The sequence below is a fragment of the Hemiscyllium ocellatum genome, chromosome 10, assembly GCF_020745735.1.
Source record: "Hemiscyllium ocellatum isolate sHemOce1 chromosome 10, sHemOce1.pat.X.cur, whole genome shotgun sequence".
Classification (NCBI taxonomy): Eukaryota; Metazoa; Chordata; class Chondrichthyes; order Orectolobiformes; family Hemiscylliidae; genus Hemiscyllium; species Hemiscyllium ocellatum.
Window position 1 is genome coordinate 104,798,232 of NC_083410.1, and position 23,991 is coordinate 104,822,222.

At 44.2% G+C, this 23,991-nt stretch overlaps 1 protein-coding gene across 2 annotated transcripts in view; it reads left to right on the top strand.

Annotated features, from left to right (window-relative positions):
• LOC132819522 (1-phosphatidylinositol 4,5-bisphosphate phosphodiesterase beta-1) overlaps positions 1-23,991 on the top strand; it is an 893,680-nt gene that overhangs the window by 818,511 nt on the left and 51,178 nt on the right. For both annotated transcript variants that reach the window (XM_060831077.1, XM_060831078.1), the window contains exons 29-31: positions 7,404-7,480; positions 7,571-7,660; positions 15,058-15,115. In XM_060831077.1, the coding sequence (XP_060687060.1) occupies positions 7,404-7,480; positions 7,571-7,660; positions 15,058-15,115 (225 nt within the window). The remainder of the gene's footprint in view (positions 1-7,403; positions 7,481-7,570; positions 7,661-15,057; positions 15,116-23,991) is intronic.

The following is a 23,991-nucleotide window of genomic DNA, read 5'->3' on the forward strand; positions in this document are numbered from 1 at the left end:
GGAGGTGGCGGAAATGACGGCGGATGATACGCTGTACACGGAGGTTGGTGGGGTGGTAGGTGAGAACTATATGAAAACCATTGTTGATTGTCAGGAAAAACCCATCTAGTTCACGAATGTACTTTAGGGAAGGAAACTGCTGTCCTTACGTGATTTGGCCTATATGTGACTCCAGACCCATAATAATGTGGTTGACTCTTAACTGCCCTCTGGGTAATTAGGGATGGGAAATAAATGCTGGCCTGCCAGTGATGCCCTCATCCCGTGAATGAATAAGAAAACTAAGTAAAACTAGGAGCTGCAGGTGCCAGAAATCTGGAGCAGAAATTGCTGGAGAAACTCAGTTGGACTGGCATCATCTGTGCAGAGAGAAAGCAGAGTTAACATTTCAAGTCTGATATGACTCTTCTTCAGAATGCTCCACGCCCCTCCCTCCCTCCCCTCCCTTCCTCTGCAATTCGTCGATTTTGGCTCCACCACACTTTCAGAAAGTGCATTCCAGATCGTAGAGTCATACAGCACAGAAACAGAGCCTTCGGTCCAACTAGTTCCTGCTTCCCATAATCCCAAACTCGGCTGGTGCCACCTGTCTGCCCTGGGCTATATCCCCCTACCGTAACTGCTCACTGTGTGAAAAAGATTGCTTCGTTTGCAAGTACCCAGTAGCAACTTGTACCATCGACAAGTTGCACTGCTGAAATTCACCAAGGATTCTTCAACAGCATGTTCCAGAACTGTGACCACGACCAGCTGGATGGGTAAGGACAATAAATAAACAGAACACAGTACCAGTAAGGTATATTCCTGGACTATACAGAGAGAGCGAGAGAGATGACTGGTGGTGGTTTCACCTGAGAGTCAACATGCCTAAGCTCAGGAGAGAGGTTAAGGAGAAGAGACCTTCACCAGTTAGTGCAGGAATTGAACCCATACTGTTGGCAACACTCGGCATTGCAAGCCACATATCCAACCAACCCCAGTAAACAACACAGGCAACAGCATGTTAAATCACCTCCAGTTTAAGTGCTACTGTAACAGTTGTGGGGGTCATTACAGTTGTCAAATTTTCAGCTATGCTACCCGAAATGCTCAATTAACAAAGATTCCACTGCAGTCAAATCATCCGTTGCATGCGATTTGCTTTGGGCCATTTGCACTGACATGTTATAAAGGGGCCTTTCTTAAACAGCTTCAAAATAATTAAAAACATCTGGGCATGTTCAATGAGTGGTGAAAAGGTTTTACCATGACAAATGATCCCAACCCATGATTTAACATGAGAAAAATTATTTTGCATTTTATATCAAATTAGTCAGTCTACAAACTGGACAGTACTTAATAGTTTCAGTATCTTCCTTCTGATATCATTCTTTTCAAGCAGTTTGTTTCCCATTTTCCCAAGTAATGTTCATTCTTCTTTAATCTTGTGTGCTGTTCCTCCAAATTTCTCCTTTTCTTCATCCAGATATGCATTCCACACATAATCTTCATCCTGTCCTTCCCATTGTTGAAAGTGACATATCCACAATCTCAGATTTTCAGGATCCAAGATCAATCTCCTCTAACTTCAATTTGCTTTGCAAACCCACTCTCCACAACCATTGTCGTTTCAGGTCTGATTTGGAGATGCCGGTGTTGGACCAGGGAGTGTACAAAGTTAAAAATCACACATCGCCAGGTTATAATCCAACAGGTTTAATTAGAAGCACTAGCTTTCGGAGCGCTGCTCCTTCAGCAGGTGGTTGTGGAGGACACAATTGTAAGGCACAGAATTTATAGCAAAAGTTTACAGTTTGATGTAACTGGAATTATACTGGAATTGAAAAATACCTTGATTGTCTGTTGAGTCTTTCATCTATTTGAATACCATGACAGTTTCACTTCTTTCATGTGTAAATCACAAAACTGTTTTTTAAAAGTTGCATTCTTAGGTTAACTGTAACAATTGGTTTTAGCTAGACAATATGTTGAAGGTGTTAGCCCCCTGTGTTCTCTGTGTGATTTTTAACTTTTCAGGTCTGGTCGCATTTTGAACTCTGCCTTTGGTCTTTGCAGTTGCAAATGTGTTGCTGGTCAAAGCACAGCAGGCCAGGCAGCATCTCAGGAATAGAGAATTCGACGTTTCGAGCATAAGCCCTTCATCAGGAAATCTTTGCAGTTGAGCAGTTACGTTTCTGATGTGACAGGTAGCCAGAACGCATTGTCAAATCTGCATTACACACCAATAATAGTCATGTGTTCCTGAACAGGCTGTCTAGCTAATGAGCTCATTTCCCTTTGTTGTGATGTCTTAGGTTATTATCTGTATTTACTGTGGATTTAATAACTTAGATATTGATAGGAACCGCATGAAGTGTTTCAGCTTGTTTGATTGTTAAAAGCAAGGATTGGAAATTTAAAATTGAGTCTTTGTTTGACTGGGAGCCCATGAAGGTCAGTGAACACATGAGGGATGGGTGAATAGAACATGGTGCCAGTCAGGACACAGGCGACAGGCAACTCAACCCTCAAGTTTGAGTGCAACTTTAATAATTATTGGAACACTACAGTTGAAAACTTCTGAGCTATTCTGTCACAAGCACTTTTGTAACAATGGTTCCACTGCACCCACACCATCTGATGTGTGTAAATTGCTATGGGTCATTTACACTGACATGTTATAAAAATGGCCTCTCTTAAATGTCTTCAAAATAATTAAAATGTAAGTCATTTTGGAGGTCATTATATTTGCAGAATTTTCAGGCATTCTGCCTGAGACTGCATCTGAACTAATGTATACCATACTGGTCAGGATTGGAACTAGTACAGGGAAGGTTTACTGGACTAATATATTGAATGAGTGAGTTGCCTCATAAGGAAAGGCTAGACAGACTGTGGAGTTTAAGAAAGTCAGAGGTGACAAAATTGAAACTTATAAGATTCTGAGGGGACTTGACCCAGTACCTATGGAAAGGATTAGATTTCCTACAGTGTGGAAACAGGCCCAACAATTCCACACCAGCCCTCTGAAGAGTAACCCACCCAGTCCCATTTCCCTCTGACCAATGCACCTAACACTACGGGCAATTTAGCATGGCCAATTCACCTGACCTGCACATCTTTGGACTGTGGGAGGAAACTGGAATACACGGAGGAAACCCACGCAGACACAGGGAGAATGTGCAAACTCCACACAGACAGTCGCCCGAGGCCAGCATCAAACCTGGGACCCTGGTGCTGTGAGGCAACAGTGCTAACCGCTGAGCCATAGTGCCACCCTCCTCTTGTTTCCTCTTGTAGGAGAACCTAGAACCAGGGGTCATCGCTTAAAAATGAGTGGTCATCAATTTAACACAAAGATGAGGAAACTTTTTTTTCTCTGAGAGTTCAGAGTCTTTGGAATTCTATTTGGCAAAAGACAGTGGATGCAGAATCATTAATCATCTTTGAGACGAAGATAGTTCTAGAATGCCAAGAGGGATGAAAGATTATCAGGGCATGTGCAGGAGTTGAGATCGAAATCAGATCAGCCGTGATCTTATTGAGTGCAGGAGCTTGAAGGGCCCTGTGTCCAACATTTGTTCCTTGTTTATATGAAGCTTGGGGTTTCAAGTCTGTCCAAAAATGTAGACAGATGATCCCAGCGAAGTCAGACGTGCCAGTGTTAGAGTGGAGCATTTGAATGCACATCCCAACTTCCCTTGTGACTGTATGCAAAGGATTCTCCTCCCCCACCCATTATTTTGAAGAACACCAAGAGAGATATCTCAGGTGGCCTTGCCAATATTTAATCATCAATCAGCCAAAAACGCACTTCATTGCCTGTTGGGCTTTTTGATATGTTGGTGGTCACAGAAGGTGCTCTACAAATGCAAGTCCTTTTTTTATTTAAGAATCCTACCTGGCTCGCCAATCGATGTAGTCGTGGCCGAGTGGTTAAGGCATTGGATTAGAAATCCATTGGGGTTACCCAGCGTAGGGTTGAATCCTGCCAACTACATTGCATGCTGCATTTCTTGGTGGCACAGTGGCACAGTGGTTGGCACTGCTGTCTCGCAGTACCAGAGACCTGCGTTCAATTCCCACCTGAGGCAACTGACTGTGTGGAGTTTGCACATTCTCCCCGTGTCTGTGTGGGTTTCTTCCAGGTGCTCTGGTTTCCTCCGACAGTCCAAAGATGTGCAGGTTAGGTGAAATGGCCATGCTAAATTGCCCGTAGTGTTAGGTGTAGGGGAATGGGTCTGGGTGGGTTATGGGTCGGTGTGGACTTGTTGGGCCGAAGGGCCTGTTTCCACAGTGTAGGTAATCTAATATCACTTTCACCTTATTTTTCAAATTTTCTCTGCGTACCAACACACCCCACGACCCTGCAAACTTCCTCCAGCCTCATACCAAGCTCTGTAGGTGAAAGAGGCCCTGTGTCACAGAAGCACAGGATTGTTATGGCCCCAAGGAAGAGATTTGGCCCATCGTGCCTATACAAGCTCTCTTACCTAGATTGGTTTGATTTAATATTGTCAGGTGTACCTAAGTACAGTGAAAAGTTTTGTTTTGTGTGTAGTTCATAAGCAGACCGTAAGCATACAAAGATCATAGGGTGATTGAACAGAGCAAGGAATATAGGGTTACAGCTGCAGAGAAGGTAAACAAACAACAAGATCAACATTAGATTTCAAATTTGAGAGGTCCATTCAGCAGTCTTATAACAGCAGGAAAGAAAGTGTTTTTGAACCAGTCTTCTGCCATTTCCCCAAATCCCTAAGCACCATTTTTATCCCAATAACCATCCAATGCCCCTCTTGAATGCCTCAGTTGAACTTACCTCTGCCATATTTCACATCCTAACTACTCTCTATGTGACAAAAAAACTTTTTTACACATCAGCCGTGCTTCATTTGCAAGTCGCTTTAAATCATAGACATCCTACAGGGAAGAAACAGGCCATTTGGCCTATTGAATTCATACTGGCTTTCTCAAGCGCATCACACCCAGACTCACGACCCCCTCATTTCCCATGGCTAACCCACACATCTCTGAACACTATGGGCAATTTAGCATAGCCAATCCGCTCTAATATACTCATCTTCAGACCGTGGGAGGAAACCAACGCAAACTCACACAGTCACAGGGTGAATGTCCAAACCCCACAGAGACAGTCGCCCACGGCTGGAATTGAACCCAGGTCCCTGGTGCTGTGAGATGGCAGTGCTAACTACACAGCCACCATGTCACCTCAAATTTAGTCCTCTTATTCATTTTTCTTAGTATGACCTGGAACAGCTTCTCTCTCTCTATTCTGTACAGTCCACATGTGATTTTGAAAAGCTATATCTAATCCCCTCACAGCCTTTTGTTTCCAGGGAGAACAGTCCCAACATCTTTCATCTATTGGCATAGCTGAAGTTTCTCATCCCTGGAAGCATTCGTGTAAATCACTTCTGCTCTGTGTCCAATGCATTTATATCTTCCTAATAAAGGGTAGTACCCAGAAATATAGAAAAAGGGCTAGACTATTCAGCCTCTTGTATTTGCTATTCAGTGAGATTGTAACCAATCTGCATCCTCACTCCATCCGCTTGGTTTAGTCACGTGATCATTGGGGGGCATGTTTCCTTACAACAACAATAAATTTTAAACTACCACAATGGACATTGATGTCAACTCAAAAGACATTCTGCCTAGCATGCCATTAAACCACATTGTGCATGACTCTCAGAATCGATGTGTTACCTTGGCTGTATGTTGCAATAATTGGTTCGTGACATCAAGCAGCATGACCCTTACCTTGTTTGTAAAAGACAAAATACTGACTTGTACTTAACCAGTCCACACTTGCAAAATCCTAACCAAAACTACTTCTCTTTAATGTGATTCCACAAATGGCAGCACTTGCCGAACAATCTTGGGTGTGCTGATAGATACACGAGCAACTAATTTCAGATGGTCATCTGAGCTTGAAATGTAGGTTATGTATTCTTGCAAGGAGCAACATTCGTTCATATCAAGGGACCAGTTACCTACAAACAACAAATGATATGTTCAAATGTTTTAACTTGCTCTTTGAATATCCGTGGAGTTTATGGGGTCTCTAAATCACCACTGCGTCCTCCACAGTACTGTTCCCTTCAGTATTAATCGAGCTGTCAACCCATCAGCACCTTTTTCTCCTGATACGCAAATTATTATTATCATTTGAAATGTGTAAATTTTGTATTTGTCCTAACACAGACAAGATGAAAAATTTTGACAACATGTCTCTCTTTTAAGCAATATATAAGAATCAATTACAAATTTGAATTTTTAAAAGTCTCCCCCCCCTCCAAAACTAGAATATCTCTGAGGGAATAAGGTGCCACATTTGCAGTTTTCAGTGCTGGAGAGGTTGCTAGACAGTAATGAACACCATCAGATTGTTTTTCCAGTGCTAATTCATGTAATGGCGAGCAATATTTGGATCAGACACTCATGGGGTGTACAGCGTGAAAACAGACCCTTTGGTCCAACTCATCCACGCTGACCAGAAATCTATAATTAATCTAGTCCCATTTGCCAGCACTTGGCCCATATCCCTTGAAACCCTTCCTATTCATTTACACATCCAGATACCTTTTAAATGTTGTAATTGTACCAACCTCCACCACTTCCTGTAGCAGCTTATTCTATACACGCACCACCCTCTGTGTGAAAACGTTGTCCCTTAGGTCCCTTTTAAATTTTACTCCTCTCACCTTATACCTATGCCCTCTAGTTTTGGACTCCCCTACCCTGGGGATTCACCCCTTTCCATGCCCCTTATGATTTTATAAACCTCTGTAAGGTCGCTCCTCAGCCTCCGATGCTCCAGAAAAAGAGCCCCAGCCTATCCAGCCTCTCCCTGAAGCTCAAACCCTCCAACCCATGTCATTTTTGAGAGGCAATTAATGCGTAAATGCAGCAAATTCCTGCCAAAAAAAGGGATGTGGCCAAGGACAAGAGATCACCTTAAAACTACTGGCAGAAAACCACGACTCAAACAATTATCTCCATTTAACCACACATCTACTCTGTGCCTGAAGTTTCCGTAACATTTATGTATAAATGGCAGCAAGTGTCAATTGCTTTACCATTGTTCTGACAGCAGATTCTAGCCCAGTAGTTGTATGGTTGGGATGGAATATTATCAGGAATATACAGGAATATAGAGTTGAGGTTCAAATCGGATCAGCCGTGTTCCTGTTCAACGGAGGAGCAGGCTTGAAGGTCCAAGCAACTAACTCTTGTTCCTTCCTCATATGTTCCCTTAGAAATGAAGGTATCTAGTCTTATACAGGGACGTATCAGAGAAGTGCAAACACTATCCCTTCTCTCTTGATCTGTGACAGGAAAATAGGACCTCAGTAACCCTGCCATAAAGTTCACCTGTTGTTGACTTCTAATTTTCACAGCTCGTGCAAAAGCTGACAGAAATCGCTGAGGAATGCCAAGCCAACCAGTTGAAGAAACTAAGGGAGCTCTGTGAAAAGTAAGCCCCTGACATGTAACTTTCGTAACTTTTTGTCCCCGGCTGAAATTTGCGGAGGCGAGTCAATGTTTCCTCTGCTGTTCTTTCCAGGGAGAAGAAGGAACTGAAGAAGAAGATGGACAAGAAGCGCCAGGAGAAGATAACGGAGGCGAAATCGAAAGACAAAAACCAGATGGAAGAGTGAGTCGTCCTCAGTCTCTGCGCATGAGATGCGTTGTTTCGGTCTTCAGGGTGGCTTTGACGGTATCCTGCCGGCAAAGTCTCTGTGCTTTTGCTTTGAAATGTTAATACTGTTTTAAAGATGTGCAGCCAGGGAGAGCAGAGAGCGACACTTTAGAGTCCCCATCCACCGCAAACCCCACCCCTCCCCGACCCAAGGTCCTTCAAGGTGGTGAGCAACACAATCTTTCATTCCTCAAATGGAAGAACCGTCCCTGGAAGTCAACAGAGGAGTTGCCACCGTCCCCATTCACATACCACCTCTTATTTCAAACGAGCTGATCTAACTCATTCAGACTGCCCGGCTGAAGATTTCTGAATGCTCCCCATTGCCCACTCTTGAAGGATTAATAAGGGGCAGAATTCCACAAGTTGCCTCAGCTTGACTTGAATGCACCCAGTTCCTGGCAAAAGCTTGACGATTACGTTGAACTTAAAAGCAACCTCTTCTTTCAAAGAAATTACTAGCCACATGATAGTCCTTCTGTGGCAGAGGGAGACCTGGTGAGAGGGAACCTTCTGAAAAGAAATGTTTCATCAAGAGGGAAATTTCAAGTCGCACTTGGTCCTCCTCAAAATATATGGTAAGACAGAAATTGTTTCCCTTTGTGGCAGTGGACAAAGACTTGGCTTTTGTCACAAGGATTAAAATATTCCCTTTGAAGAAAAACCACACATTTATGTGGTGCCCATGAACCACACGATAAAGAACTTTGCCTCAGTCTAATTGTCTTCAGGAGCAAGTAACTCCTACTCTTCGATTAAGATCCTCAGTCAGTGACCTTGGTATTTAAGACAGACATGAGCAGTTTTATCTCTTTATTCATGACAGACAAATAGACTGTATTTTCCGAAGCGTAGGCAATTGCTGTAGATCCTCAATTGCTGGTTGTCAGCCCAGAAGGTTATCTCATTTTCCGGCAGTGTCCATCAAAAGAGCCGGAAGGCTGACGATGAATGTTTTGAAAATTGTTTCTGCTCATGTGTCGGTCAGTTTCTCCCAAATGATAGTGTTTGATGGAGTACCATTTCAGAAAAAAAACAGTGGCGTTCCAAAGGCTTTTTATATTGTTTCTTTTAAAAGGGAACTGCATGGCGAGCCCGGGGGGAAATGTAGTGGTCAGGGGAAAGGGTAGGGGGTCTGGGACTAGTTTCATATTGCCGTGTTATTGTCGTTTAATTATTTATAGAAGCAAAGGAACAGGAGTGGGCCGTTCAGCCCCTCAAGCCTTTTCCCACCGTTCATTGAGGTTCATTGGTAATCTCTGACCTAACTCCATATACCTGCCATAGCTGCGGAGTTCACACAACTATTATATGATCAGGTCTCACATCGCTCTTAAATACTGTCTTCCCATTGATAAGGTACCACAGTCATTTGATCTTAAAAGTACACGAGGAAGCCATTCAGCCTACCTCTCCTGTACCAGCTCTTTGAGAGAACTATTGTGTACTTTGCCTTTAAAACAGTTCACCTTTGAGGTAGAAACTTCTTCACTGCTGAAAATATGTTGCTGAAAAAGCACAGCATAAGCCCCGAAACGTCGATTCTCCTGCTCCTTGGATGCTGCCTGACCTGCTGCGCTTTTCCAGCAACACATTTTCAGCTCTGATACTCCAGCATCTGCAGTCCTCACTTTCTCCTCGTAGAAACTTCTTCAGCCAGAGAGTGGTGAATCTATGGAATTCACTACCACCGAAGGCTGTGGAGGCCAGGTCATTGAGAGTATTTAAGACGGAGATAGATAGGTTCTTGAATACCAGGGAGATCAGGGGTTAGGGGGAGAAAGCAGGAGAATGGGGTTGAGAAACTTATCAGCCATGATTGAATGGCGGAGCAGATTTGATGGACTGAATGACCTAATTTTTGCTCCTGTGTTTAATGGTCTTAAGGACCCCACATGCTGTCTGTATACAATGTTGTGACTCTGTCTGAGAGTTCATCTGCTTTGGATCTGCAACCAGCACTCTCAGAAATCAGGTCTTTTTAATGTCTGATTTTTAACTTATAATGTGTTTTACTGTTTTAAATAAGCTGACTCCTGGAGTTAATTAATCCCTGACAAACAAGTGATCATGAGACTATAGTCACTGAAATGGCAGTGTCCAAATTGTTCCACTTCCTTGCCCCTTTTGCAATTCTTTATTTCCCCTGGAGCAACTCATCCCGTTCCCTTTTGAAAGATCCCTTCCCAGTTTTTGCGGCAGAACTTCCCAAGGTTGCCATTTTCTGCAAATTGCTTAAGGCATTGTATATGTGGGATCAATTCAGTCAGTTATAATCTCATTTGAAAAAATGCAACAGAGAGCATTTCTCTTGGTTTCGCAGGGTTCGGTGATTCTGAGGTCAGAGTAGGTAAACACCAAAAATCCTGCCCTGCCAAAACTGAACCTGAAACGAATGTCTTGAGAATAAAATTCAGTTTTTTTTTAATACATAATGGTGTGGCTTCCAACAGAACTCTGTCGTTGCAAGTGTGATAATAAACCAAGGCTCCACATTCATAGACACAGCAGGATGGGAGTGATAGTAGCAGTTTGTTTGCCTCTTTCTTCCTGGCGGAGATTATGGAGTCTGTAAATAGCTCACTGCCATCTCCGCGTGTGTGTCTCCATACTTAAACAATTGGCAAATAACCACCTCCCAAATCTGCTGTGGCTTTCCTGAGATCCAGCTGTGCCGTGCGTGATTGGAAAGGTTTTCTTTTCCTGCGAATGCTGCAGTTCATTGTCCAAGGATTTAGTTCCGATTGTAATTTAAATCAAATAGAAGAAGCCGTTCTGCTCTGAACGTGAACATCTGATGCACTTTGTGAGTTTTGTTGCCTTTTCTGTGGGGTGGGTAATATCACAATCTGCCCTACACCCCCTCCCCTTTGTATAATTCTCCCTCTGTGGTTGTTTTATCTCTGAAGTATATTCGCTGCCCCCTTAATCCTGCGCATCAGTGTCGGCAGAAACCTATGGAATGGCGGTGAGCTATCTTAATGCATTAAAAATCGAATGAACTGCGGATACTGGACATCAAAAACAGAAACAGACATTGCTGGAAAAGCTCAGCAGGTCTGGCAGCATCTTTGGGGAGAAATTAGAGTTAACATTTCGGGTCTGGTGACCCTTCCTCACAAATGCTGAATGTATTATTAGTTGACTTGCGAAGCTGTTGCTGAGCATAATTTGGGATGTTACACAGGCTTTGTTGGTGTCACAACCATAGACATTGGTCCAAGTTTTCTGAGCAGGGTAGTGGTGAACATCAGGAGCCTCAACCAGCACCACTTACGTGTCAACTTTTTCATGCTCAGCTGCCACAGAGAATTGACCCTGCCCCCAAAGTCTCGTGCTTGATGCTTCAATCATGCCCAGAGATTTGCTTCCTTACAAAAGTAGAGCAAGAATAGGCCATTTGGCCCTTCAGCTCTGCTTCCTCATTCAGAGTGATCACAGCTGGTCCTCTGTCTCAATAAACGTAGAATCACATCATAGAATCCCTAGAGCATGGAAGCAGGCAATTGGCCTATTGAGTCCACACCGCCCCTCCGAAAAATATCCCACCCAGACCCATCCCCCTATCCCTGTAACTGCACATTTCTCATGACTGAGCCACATCCCTGGCCACAATGGGGCAATTTACTGGGCTAATCCACCCTAACGTGCACGTCTTTGGACTAGATTAGATTCCCGACAGTGTGGAAACAGGCCATTCGGCCCAACAAGTCCACACCGACCCTCCAAAGAGTAACCCACCCCCCTCTGACTAATGCACCTAAAACTATGGACAATTTAGCCTGGCCAATTCACCTGACCTTCACATCTTTGGACTGTGGGAGGAAACCAGGGCACCTGGGGGAAACCCACGCAGACATGGGGAGAATGTGCAAACTCCACACAGACAGTCACCCGAGGCTGGAACTGAATTGGGGTCCCTGGTGCTGTGAGGTAGCAATGCTAACCACTGAGCCACTGTATTCTTGATTTCTTCACTTATTCCTTGATGCCATTAAAATCTGAAAAAAATCTGTTTTTTTCTGAATATACTTGATCTCCACAGCCCTTTGTGGTAGAGAATTCAACAGGTTCTCAGTCCTTTGTGTGATAAAATGTTTCCTCATCTCAGTCCTAAATGTACCCTTAGACTTTGACCCCTAGTTCTAGACTCCCCAGCCGGGAGAATCATCCTACATGCATGCAATCTTTGCAGCCCTGTGAGAATTTTATGAGGTTCACTCAGATCCCCTTTCATCCTTCTCATCTCAATATAAATGCCGGCCCAGTAATAGAGTCATAGAGATGTACAGCACAGAAACAGACCCCTCAATCCAACTCGTCCATGCCAACCAGATATCCTAAACTGACCTAGTCCTATTTGTAGTATTTGACCCATATCCCTCTAAACCCTTCACATTATATACTCATGCAGCTGCCTTTTAAATGCTGGAATTGTACCAGCCTCCACCACTTCCTCTGGCAGGTCATTCCATACACACACCACCCTCTGTGTGAAAAAGTTGCCCCTTAGGTCCTTTTATATCTGTTCTCTCTCACCTTAAATCTATGCCCTCTCTCATCTTAAACCCTGGGAAAATGTCCTTGCCTATTCACCCTATCCATACTCTCATGATTTTATAAATCTTGATAAGATCATCGTTCAGCCTCTGACACTGCAGGGAAAATAACCCCAGTTTATTCAGCTTCTCCCTGTCACTTAAACTCTTGCAAATTTTTTCTGCACCCTTTCAAGTTTAACAGGAGACCAATCTCCCTTCATAGGACAGTCCTGCCATCTCCAATAGAAACCTAGTTAAACCTCTGTTGCACTCCCTTCATGGCAAGTCAATCCTTTATTTAGTAGGGAGACCAAAGCTGCATGCAGTACTCTAGGTGAGGTCTCACCAAAGACCCATATAGCAAAAGTAAGACATCCCTACTTCCAACTCTTGCAGTGAAAGCCAATATACCATTTGCCTTCCTAATTGCTCACTGCACCTGTCTGTCTACTTTTATTGACTGGTGCACAAGGACTCCTAGATCGCATTGTACAGCTACACGTCCCTACAGCTCACCATTTAAATAATACACTTCCTATTTGTTTTTCACACCAAAGTGTATAACTTCACATCTGGGAGGTGATTGACAGTGGAAGTTAGACTTGCCCTCTATCGTACACAAGATGTATTGAAAAGCCAAGTTGCACTAACCCTCCCACATCCCACACCCAGATCCCATTCCTCACAAAAGAAATGCACGTCATATTTGAAATTGCTGTCAGTGGAGAATGCATTAGCCCCACCACCGAATTGAAGATCTGCCCCATTGCACGTTTCACTGAGAAAATATAAACGCGGTCCTTTTAAAGAATGTCCAATCTCTCAATGCTGTTGTCCATGATTGTTTAGTCTATTCCTGATGAAGGGCTTTTGCCCGAAACGTCGGTTTTCCTGCTCCTCGGATGCTGCCTGAACTGCTGTACTTTTCCAACACCACTCTAATCCAGAATCCTCGAAAGGGCAAGTCAGTGCAACTCTCAAGAAAATATCTGCTGAATGCAGAACTCTGCTATCCCTCACAATTCTAATCATCACTGTTTCACTCATTGAACAATTACCACAAAATTGACAAACACACGACATTTTAGGCTGATGTGGGGAGACTGGGAAAACTGGGATTGTTCTCCTTACAGCTGTGAAAGTTCAGAGGAACTTTCATCGAGGTGTTCAGAATTATGTGGGGATTTGGATAGAATAGATGGTGGCCTGAGGATCAATAATTAGAGGACACGGTTCTAAAAGGATTGACGAAAGGACCAAGTAGGAAATTAGGTGTTTTTTTTCAACACAGTGTGTTATAGTTTCAAATGGTTTAGATTAGACTAGGTTCCCTACAGTGTAAAAACAGGCCCTTCAGCCCAACTAATGCACACCAACCCTCCGAAGAGTAACCCACCCAGACCCATTCCCCGTATTTACCCCTGCACCTAACTCTATGGGCAATTTCATTTGACCAATTCACCCTAACCTGCGCATCTTTGGACTGTGGGAGGAAACTGGAGCACCCAGAGGAAACCCACGCAGACATGGGGAGAATGTGCAAACAATGATGGAACCAGATTCGATAGTGACTTTCACGAGGGAATTGGATATATAAACAATTGTGCACTCGTACAGAACGTGAATGTTGCTGAAAAGAGTGATGTGGCCACATCTTACCACTGTACCCTCTTCAGGACAAATGCAAGAATATTACATTTCAGACCATCACAACAACTTATATTTTTTTCTTTTTCAGAATGATCAGAACCCCTGACACGCCTGTTTATTTTTTCTCTCTCCCCACACTACCGCTTATTTTCCCCCAGCACCCATGTTGTGTGTGTGCAGGTGTGAGACACAGTGAGAGACACAAGGTGCACGAATCTTTATTCAATTTCCACCACCAGGAAGAAAGGAAAACACCCGAGTGGCCAGTGACAAGCACTGCCCACAACGAACTTATACTACAGGAGGAAAGGATGTTGATTGGTTGGCACATTGACATCGTTTGGCCAAAGCATTCGCATGGACAATCAGCCAAGCTTGCAAAGCAGCCCACTTACACCTGCAATGTGTATTCAAATGCAGAGACCCATTCTCTGTCAACAAAAGGAAACTGTTCAAGCCTTGCATCTTTCTTTTTGACTTACAAGTAGCATTGGGAGCCCATAGTTCTTCACTATTTTCTCCATGGCAATGCCCCAACCAATCAACATCCCTTCCTCCCACAGTACAAGTTGTGCTGGTCTGAGATGTGGCATTCTTCGCATCCTTTCTGAAACATGCAAGTTGTAAATCTTCGGCAATGAGATACTCTCTTCAGCATGTTCAATTTGAAGATATCCCTCAGAATTGCTGGGATATGGTGAACATACAGAAGGGTGGGAATGGTTTTTCAAAATATCACTTGCAAAGGATAAAATTGATGTATTAGGCTTAGATAAAGGTGCGTTTTGATGAATAGAACAATGGCTAAAAACATTGAAGGTATTGTGAAGATGTTTAACATAAAGGAAGTTTACTTTTCTGGCCTTTTGTGCACAGGAAGTTAGATCTACGATTGAAGAGGACACATTAGCTGTAGACTGATTGAATAATATACAGTAGTCACAGTTTAGAATTGTATCTAAGCATCACTGAATTAATTCTTTGTAACCTCATGTTCAGTTCACATGACTGATTCAGAACATTAAGGATTATTCTTTTCAAAGATCTGTCACTTGAATTTGTACTGACGCTGTTGTGCTAGAGATTAATACAGGCAGACCAAAAAAAAATGCATGGTGCATTGAATTCAATACCTGAACACACTTTACTATCTGATTGCAGGGAGAAGACTGAAATCATCCGATCTTACATTCATGAAGTGGTGCAGTCAATCAAAAGGGTAGGTGACAAATATTGTTTTATAGATTCCAGACAGTGTGGAAATAGGCCCTATGGGCCAACAAGTCCTCAGCGGCTCTCTGAAGAGTAACCCCCCCCCCCCCCCCCCCCCCCCCCACCAAACCCATTCCCATGATCCTTTATTCACCCCTGACTAATGCATCTCACCTACACATCCCTGAACACTGTGGGCAATTTAGCATGGCCAATTCACCCTGACCTGCACATCTTTGGATTGTGGGAGGAAACTGGAGCAAACCCGCGCAGACACGGGGCAAATGTTGCAAACTCCACACAGACAGTTGCCTGAGGCGGGAATTGAACCTCTGTTGCTGTGAGGCAGCAGTGCTAACGACTGTGCCATCGTGCTGCCCTTCCAATCAACCTCTGGAGCAGGTGGGGACTTGAACCCAAGCCTCCTAGCTGAGAGGTCGGGTCGCTACCACTGCATCACATTCATTGTTCACCTCATGGTGATTAGTTTGTACCGTGTCTATTTAAAAATTTATTGAGACATAAGGCCTTATCAACCTATTCTGTTTATTTTTGTTGCAACGCTGCCACACATTTGGCTGAATGGACTGCTACATGAGAGCTCTCCTAACCCTTTTGTATTATTCATTCATGGTGTGAGGGGGTCTCTGGCCAGGTCAGCATTTATTGTCCATTCCTAATTACCCAGAGGGCAGTTAAGAGTTAACTACTTTGCTGTCAGTCTAGAGCCACATGTAGGCCAGACCAGGTAAGGAAAGCAGATTTCTTAATGTCTACTGTCATTAGTGAGCCAGATGGGTTTTCACAGCTATCGATAATTGTTACTACACCTATTGTTCCAGATTGTTTGTTAATGAATTCAAACACGCTGTGTTGGGTTTTGAACCCATGCCTCCAAAACACTTAGACTGGGTTCTAGATTGGTAGACCACTGACATTATCAGTACATCTGATTAAAAGGCATTGTAAAACTTATGCAGTCTTCAGCAGCAGTGGGCATGTGGAACATTGGTGATGGACAATAAGTGCCCAGCCAGCAACACCCTCATCCCGCGAATGAATAAAAAAAGACAGGACACCACTGGATAGGCTGTTGGGCCCAGGATGTCCTTGCTGACCATGCTGCCATTCTAAGCTCATCCCACTTGCCTGCACGTGATCCATATCCCCCTATTCCCTGCCTCTACATGTGCCTGTCTAAATGCCTGTAAAATGTTGTTATCATATCTGCTCCCAGCACCTTCCCTGGCACCATGTATCAGACACATATGACCCTCTATGTAAAGAAACATGCCTTGCACATCTCCTTTAAACTTTCCCCCTCACATGGTGGCTCATTGGTTAGCGCTGTTGCCTCACAGCACCCAGGTTTGATTCCAGCTTCGGGTGACTGTCTGTGTGGAATTTGCACATTCTGCCCTTGTCTGAGTGGGTTTCCTCTGGGCGCTCCAGTTCCCTCCCACGGTCCAAAAATGTGCAGGTTAGGGTGGATTGGCCAGGCTAAATTGCCCATAGTGTTCAGGGATGTGTGGACTAGGTACATTAGTCATAGGTAAATGTAGGGGAAGAGGTCTGGGTGGGACTTTGGAGGTTTGGTGTAGACCTATTGATCCAAAGGGCCTGTTCCCACACTATAGGGATTCCGTGATACACGTTGAACCTATGCCCTCGAGTATTTGAGATTTCCACCCTGGGAGAAAAGACTCCGATTACCAAGCCTCTGATAATTTTATATACATTTGTCAGGTTGCCCCTCAGCCTCTGAAGCTCGGGTGAAAACAATCCAAATCTGTCCAACCTCTCCTTGTCGCTAAGACACTCCAATCCAGGTGCCATCTTGGTAAACCTCTTTTCAATACTCTCCAATGTGGCCATAAACCTCCTGTAGGAAGGCAGAAGGATGTCAGTTCCTCTTTCCTGCTTTAAGTCGGGAAGATTCGGGGAAAAAAAACTTTAAGCCTTTGGGGTTCTTAGTGTACAAATTATGTGAAGTGATTGTACGATGTGTTCGCAAACAACTATTGAGCGTGATTTGCTTACCCTGCAGTGACTGTATGTGATTACTGTATGTGAACAACTTCATCAAAAATCATATTTACATAGCAAAGGGAGAATTAAACAGACAAAAAACATGAAGTGAAACAGTGTGTATAAACAGGATAAATGCATATATATAAAAAATAAGGAAAGGTAACTGATGCATATCTATAAAGAAGACAATTATCTCACTGATCGTGGGTTCCAGCTTTGTTCTCATCTGGCTTCACCTGTGTGTCCAGCAGAGGGAGCCAGCTCCACAGGTAATGATATTCTTCATTTGAAGGGTCCTGGCTGATAAAGTACAGGATCTGTAGAGAACGAAGCTAAGACTGAAAAGAAAGCTGATCACATGGATCTTCTGAAAGGTCGTGTTTCTCTAGCAAATGAATCACATCCACTCCTCAGCAGGATTATCAATCCTGAGTATTTTCGCTGGATCTTATAAAACAGAGCTCAGTCTGAGAAGACCTGAGACACTCCATCTCTGCCAATTCCGGCTCCGTGCCCTTCCTGAGAAATGATTTCCCCCTTTGGGTGTTGTTCCCACAAAAGGTGCTTCCCACTAACTGGCGGACAGCCTCCCATTTTCAGATTGGCAGAATTCAGCCATTCTGGTCACTTGGCTTCAGTGACATGCAGGGCATTTTGATTCTTCAATCTGATTTGATCTGTGTCTTTGCTAACTTTTATTTTAGAATTATAGACTGCCAACAGCGCAGAGAGAGGCCATTCAGCCAATCAAGTCTGCACTGACCCTCCAAACAGCATCCCACCCAGACCTTTCCCTATCCCCGTAACCCCATATTTCCAGTGGCTAACCCACCTAGCGTCTGGATCAGTGGTGCTGGAAGAACACAGCAGTTCAGGCAGCATCTAACGAGCAGCGAAATCGACGTTTCGGGCAAAAACCCTTCATCATTTAACCCACCTAGCCTGCACATCCCTGGATACTATGGACAGTTTAGCATGACCAATCCATCCTAACCTGCACATCTTCGGGATGTGGGAGGAAGCTGGAGTAGCCGGGGGAAATCCACGCAGACGCAGGGAGAACGTGCACTGACAAACAGTTACCTGAGGGTTGAGTTGAACTGGTGCTATGAGGCAGCAGTGCTAACTACTGAGCCATCCATTGCTCTTTATACAAGATATCTGGCAAGCACGTTTGTGTAAGATAATACAGGTATTTTTGCTAGCATGGGATTGTCGGGCCAAATGGCCTGTTTCTCAGAGCCTGTGTAAGCTTGAACGCAAACCATTTGGTGTGGTCCATCAGAAACGCAGTGTCTTTGACCCTTTATTGAATCTCCAGTTTGGGTGTATCAAGCTGAACCTGACCCTGTCAAATCTTATTTCAAAGTTAGGCTGGACCCTACACTGTACATCTTGCTCACACTGTCAACTATCTGTTTCAGCAACCTCCAAGAAATCCCATTTTGGCTTCAGTTTCACTGTCATACATACCCCAAAGTTAAAAATCCCACAACACCAGGCTATAGTCCAACAGGTTTATTTGGAAGCACTAGCTTTCGAAACGCTGCTCCTTCATCAGGTAGCTGTGGGGAGCAGGATCGTAAGGCACAGAATTTATAACTATTGCTATAAATTCTGTGTCTTATGATCCTGCTCCCCACAGCTACTGGTAAAGGAGCAGTGCTCTGAAAGCGAGTGCTTCCAAATAAACCTGTTGGACCATAGCCTGGTGTTGTGTGATTTTTAACTTTGTCCACCTCAGATCAACATTGGCACCTCCACATCACACATAGCCCACTCACTGAAACGGCCACATCCAAATTCCACACCCATTTGGAACTGATCCAACTTTGTTCCCTCGCACTGATTTTGTTTGTCTCACTCGCCGTTGGCTAGAACAGAGAATTTACAAACTCCGTGTCCTATGCGATCCTTGGCTGAGCCTCCGAGACTCACCATCTTTGTTTTGTAAAGAACAACTTCCTTTCACCTCCAATAGAACACACCTTTCTGCCTCGGGCCTGTGCTAATCTGCTGCTGGAGAAGGCATGGAAGTTTTTGACCACTTTCAGACACACAGTATTAAAAGCAGTCGCTTGGTCACATCTTGCTAAGAAAAAAAAATCTTTCTGACTTGCACTCATCGGGATAATTCACAGGATTAGCCATGTAGAGAGAAAATAAATGCAAGAGAGGAGACTGCTGATTGGTTGGCAAGTGTACTCTGATTGGCAGAGGCATTGCTATGGAGAATACAGCAGTTAGATGACGGATGAGCTTCTCTTAAATAACAAAATCAGGATGGTTGACTCAGATTTATCAAAGCATTACCCTGAGAAATGAACCAGAGAATAGCTGTTACTTGTTTTATTGCGTCACAACAGGGCCTTGTATATGTAACTTGCAGTATACCCATGTGTACCACACAACAAACTCGACTGATGGTCCTAATGTCTTTCCCAGTGTATCGCTTCACACATTCCGGATTATTTAGCAAGTTCTGTCCAATCGCGGAATCACATCTAACGTTGGACAATTTGATTTAGGTTTTGCAACTCCCTCCCCAATGGTATTGTGAGTGGTCCTGCACTCCAAGGACTGCAATGATTAAGAAAACAGCTTATCACTGCCTTGTCCAGGGAAATTAGGAATTGACATTGAATGCTGACCCCACCAGCAATGCCCACAGTGTATGGACAAATAATCTCACAAAATTAGGGCGGCACGGTGGCTCAGTGGTTAGCACTGCGGCCTCCCAGCACCAGGCACCCGGGTTAGATTCCAGCCTCAGGCAACTGGTGTGGAGTTTGCACGTTCTCTCCGTGTCTGCGTGGGTTTCCTCTGGGTGCTCCAGTTTCCTCCCACAGTCCAAAGATGTGCAGGTTAGGTGGATTGGCCATGATAATTGCCCGTAGTGTCCAAGGATGTGCAGTTTAGATGGATTAGCCGTGGGAAATACAGAATAAGTGGGTGGGGTACTCTCCAGAGGTTCAGTGTGGACTCAGTGGGCCGAATGGTTTGCTTCCATACTATTCTGTACTGCCAAGCAATGTTCACCTGACTGGTATTCCATGCAGCACCTCAATCTTGGCCTCTTGACTACTAGATAAATGGTGCCAACATCAGTCCTCTTGAGGTTGACCATTTGCATTGTGGGATATTGACCAACTCTGCACAGATGGATTTGGAGCAGCCTGATCTTTCGCAACCTAATTCCAACACACACTGGGGCTTACGCCCAGAGTACCCTCACTCTAGTGGGTGCAGTGATAATATTGTTAATCCAGAAGCACATTCTGGGAGAGTGTGTGTTCCAACCCCACTGTGGCAGAGGGTGGTAATTTGAATTCAAAGAAAAGTCTGAAACTAAAAAATGCTACCATGTAACTGATTGTATAAAAACCCATCTGGTTCATTTTTGTTTGGGAAGGAAATCTAGTTTAACCTACATGTGATTCCAAACTCTCAGCAATGTGTTTAACCCTTAACTCCCAGCAGGGCAATTAGGGGTGGACAGTGAATGTTGGTCTAACCAGCAATGCCCAGAAAAAGGTCAAAGGTCATGCTCATCAAAAGGGTCAAAGGGCACGTCACCAGGTTGCACCAATGGGCCACACTGAGTGACCATGACATCACCTCTGGTGTTGCTGTAGAGAGGAGGTTCACTTCCACAGAGAAACACGAACCAGTGCAGCGATGAAAGAATGAAATGGCATTAACCTCTGCAGAAATGGATGTCTCGCAAGTTGTATTTTTAACCTGGAATCTGCATCAGTTCACAGGCTCTTTCGTTCCCAAAATGTTTAAATCAGAACCATCTGTCTCAGCCTAAAAAAGCAAAATGAGGAATGTGGACTGTTTACTTTGGGAGACGGCACATCACTCTAATGTGGCTTCCTTATGAGGCTGGAGACATTACAATGAACTAAACAGAACAGGGGATCATTTTTCAACCTTAACCATGAACGTTTTGAAAGAGTGACATCCTGACAAGCGACGTTTCATAATCAGGTGTTTTTGCGGTGAGTTTTGGAGTTACCGTGAAGATGCCTTCTTCTGAACCTCTCCCCACGACTGTGGTGTGGTGACCCCCAGGTTAAAGTCACCACCAGTTGACTCTCTCGCTACGAGAGAGCAGCCCTATGGTCTGATGGGACGATTACCAAGAGCAATAACAAACATTTTAACATGTGGCAGACTTAATGGCCAAGTCTTACACACGAGTTTTAAACAGGAAATGCAAAACATAGAAAGTATGAGAACTTTTTTTTCTTCCAGGTAAGTTCAGTTGTGTCAGAAATTGTTATTTGGGTGGAAACATGTAACCATATGATGTGGGCTAAAACATCTCATAGCGCCTGTACTGCCTTTGAGATCATATGCACTGTCCACTTCGGCCAGAAACCATTTTGTAGTCACTCATGGAATGTGGGCGTTGCTGGTTGGACCAGTATTTATTGCCCATCCCTAGTTGCCTTCTTGAACCCGCTGCAGTCCACCTACAGTACACAGACCCACAAATAGGGAGGGAATTCCAGGATGTTGACCCAGTGACAGTGAAGGGACAGCAATATGTTTGCAAGGCAGGATGGTGAGTGGCTTGGAGGGGAACTTGCAGGGGGTGATGTTCCCATGTATCTGCTGCTCTTGACCTTCTAGGTGGTAACGGACATAGGTTTGGAAGGTGGTGTCTAAGGCTCATTGGTGATGCTGCTGCTGCTGATGACAGACACTTGTGGTTGTGAGTTGAAGAGTTACCTCAGGAGGTGGTTGCTACCTTTCAAATTGAACTTTAATGTCTTTTGGAGGGATTTTGTTTTTTCCATTTCTAATGTTTAAGCAAGGACCATCAACTTCAAGGCTGATAACAAAAACCGCTGGAATTACTGTTCTCCAACTTGACACAACTGGAGGGCAGGGACAACATTGCCAATGGCTGTGAAGATGATTTTTTTACCCTGCGCCTGATGGCTGGAATTGGAGCTATTTGCAACCTTGTGTTTTCCAGAGGGCGTTCACAAGAGATGCTCTGCTCAATGAGAGCCAGTTACGTCTTATTAAAGTAAAAGCACAGTCCTGCAGGTGTGAGAAATCTGAAATAAAAACTAGAAAGTGCTGGAGAAGCTTTCTGTGGAGGGAGAAACAGGGTTAACATTTCGAGTCCAGTGTGACTTCTTCAGAACTGAAACAAACCCGACAGCCGCACTTAATTCAGAGCGGTGCTGGAAAAGCACAGCAGGTCAGGCAGCATCCGAGGAGCAGGAAAATCGACACTTCGGGCAAAAGCCCTTCATCAGGAATAGTTTTAATTCTCAATTACCAGAGAGAAGCAGTTGGAGAGAGCCTGCCAGTGTTCCTGCTGATTGTCGTTGTTCTTTGGTGGAGCTCCAAGTTTTGTGCATGGTGTACTCAAGTCAGAAAGTCATACAACGGAGGATAGTAAAGTGTGTGTGGGGTTCTCTAGCTATTGTTCGGCAGGGTTCCTCAGGTGTTCCTCCAGAGCATGCAGCTTTTCTGCGATTGCAGTTGTTCTCAGGGTACAGGGAACCATTGATTGTGGATACATCTCATTCTGATGGTGTTGTGTGCCAACTCTGCCTTGTACCAGAACCCAAAAGAGATTCCACTTTCTCCATGTCAAGCTGGTGCGGACAAAGCATCATGTGGATTAAAACCGTCAGGAGAAAGTGAGGACTGTAGATGCTGGAGATCAGAGTCGAGAGTGTGGTGCTGGAAAAGCACAGCAGGTCAGACTGCATCCAAGGAGCAGGACAATCAATATTTCGGGCAGAAGCCCTTCAACAGGATGTCCAAGTTCTGATGAGGGCTTATGCCCGAAACGTTGATTCTCCTGCTCCTCAGTTAAAGTCATCAACCAAGGATGGAATTACATCGGAGTCAGATCAGAGAAGGTTCACTTGATTAATTCCAGCGTTGAGAGGCTTGTTTCTTCAGGAGATGTTAAGCAGGTCAGGCCTACACTCTTTGGAGTTGAGAAGGATGAGTGAAGATCTAATTGAGGTACGTAAGATGCCTCAGCGTAAGGTGCTCAAGGCCATGTAGAAGTCAATTGTGGGGTAATCTAGAACGAGAGAGGTCATAGTTTTAGGATAAGGGGTAGCAAGATTTAAAACAGAGATGAGGAGGAATTCCCTCAAAGGCTCATGGATCTGTGGAATTCACTTCCCCTGAGTGCGGTGGACACTGAATAAATGTAATGAGGAGATAGAGGGTTTTTTAAATTATTAATGGCTGTAGGGTCATGGGAGCAGGCAGGAAATTGAAGGTAAGGTTGAGATACGATCAGCCATGATCGTATTGAATGGTGGAGGGGCTGAATGGCTTCTTCTGCTCCTAGTTCTCATGTTCTTTAGGTGACATCCTTCACATGTGGCAGTCCATACATACAGCCAGCTGTATTCGAATGATTTTGCAAAACCAAAGGGTGGTAACTAGGGGAACAAGTCTTATCCCCTGACTATGTGACTGATGATTCTGGACCACAAGCCCATACTATGTGGACATACAGCAACAGTACACTGGGGATATTGGTGCCACAGGAAATATGATGGTGCAGACCACTGGCACTTTGAAGCAATGCTTCTGCTACTTTGCAGCAGTGTTAAAACCCAAGGTAGTCTGATCCCATTTGTGCATCCTGTCCATAATAAAAGGTTAGCCCTTGCCACTATTTATCTGATGAGCAACAGACCATGAAGAAAGCATCAGGTGCCGAACTGGTGAAGACAATTCTATCTCCCCATCCACCAACACCCCATACTCTGTCTTCCATACGTCATTCGGTCAGGGTGCAAAATAAAAACCCGTCACGGAATAAAGACCCTGAACCACATTTATAAATGAAATGCT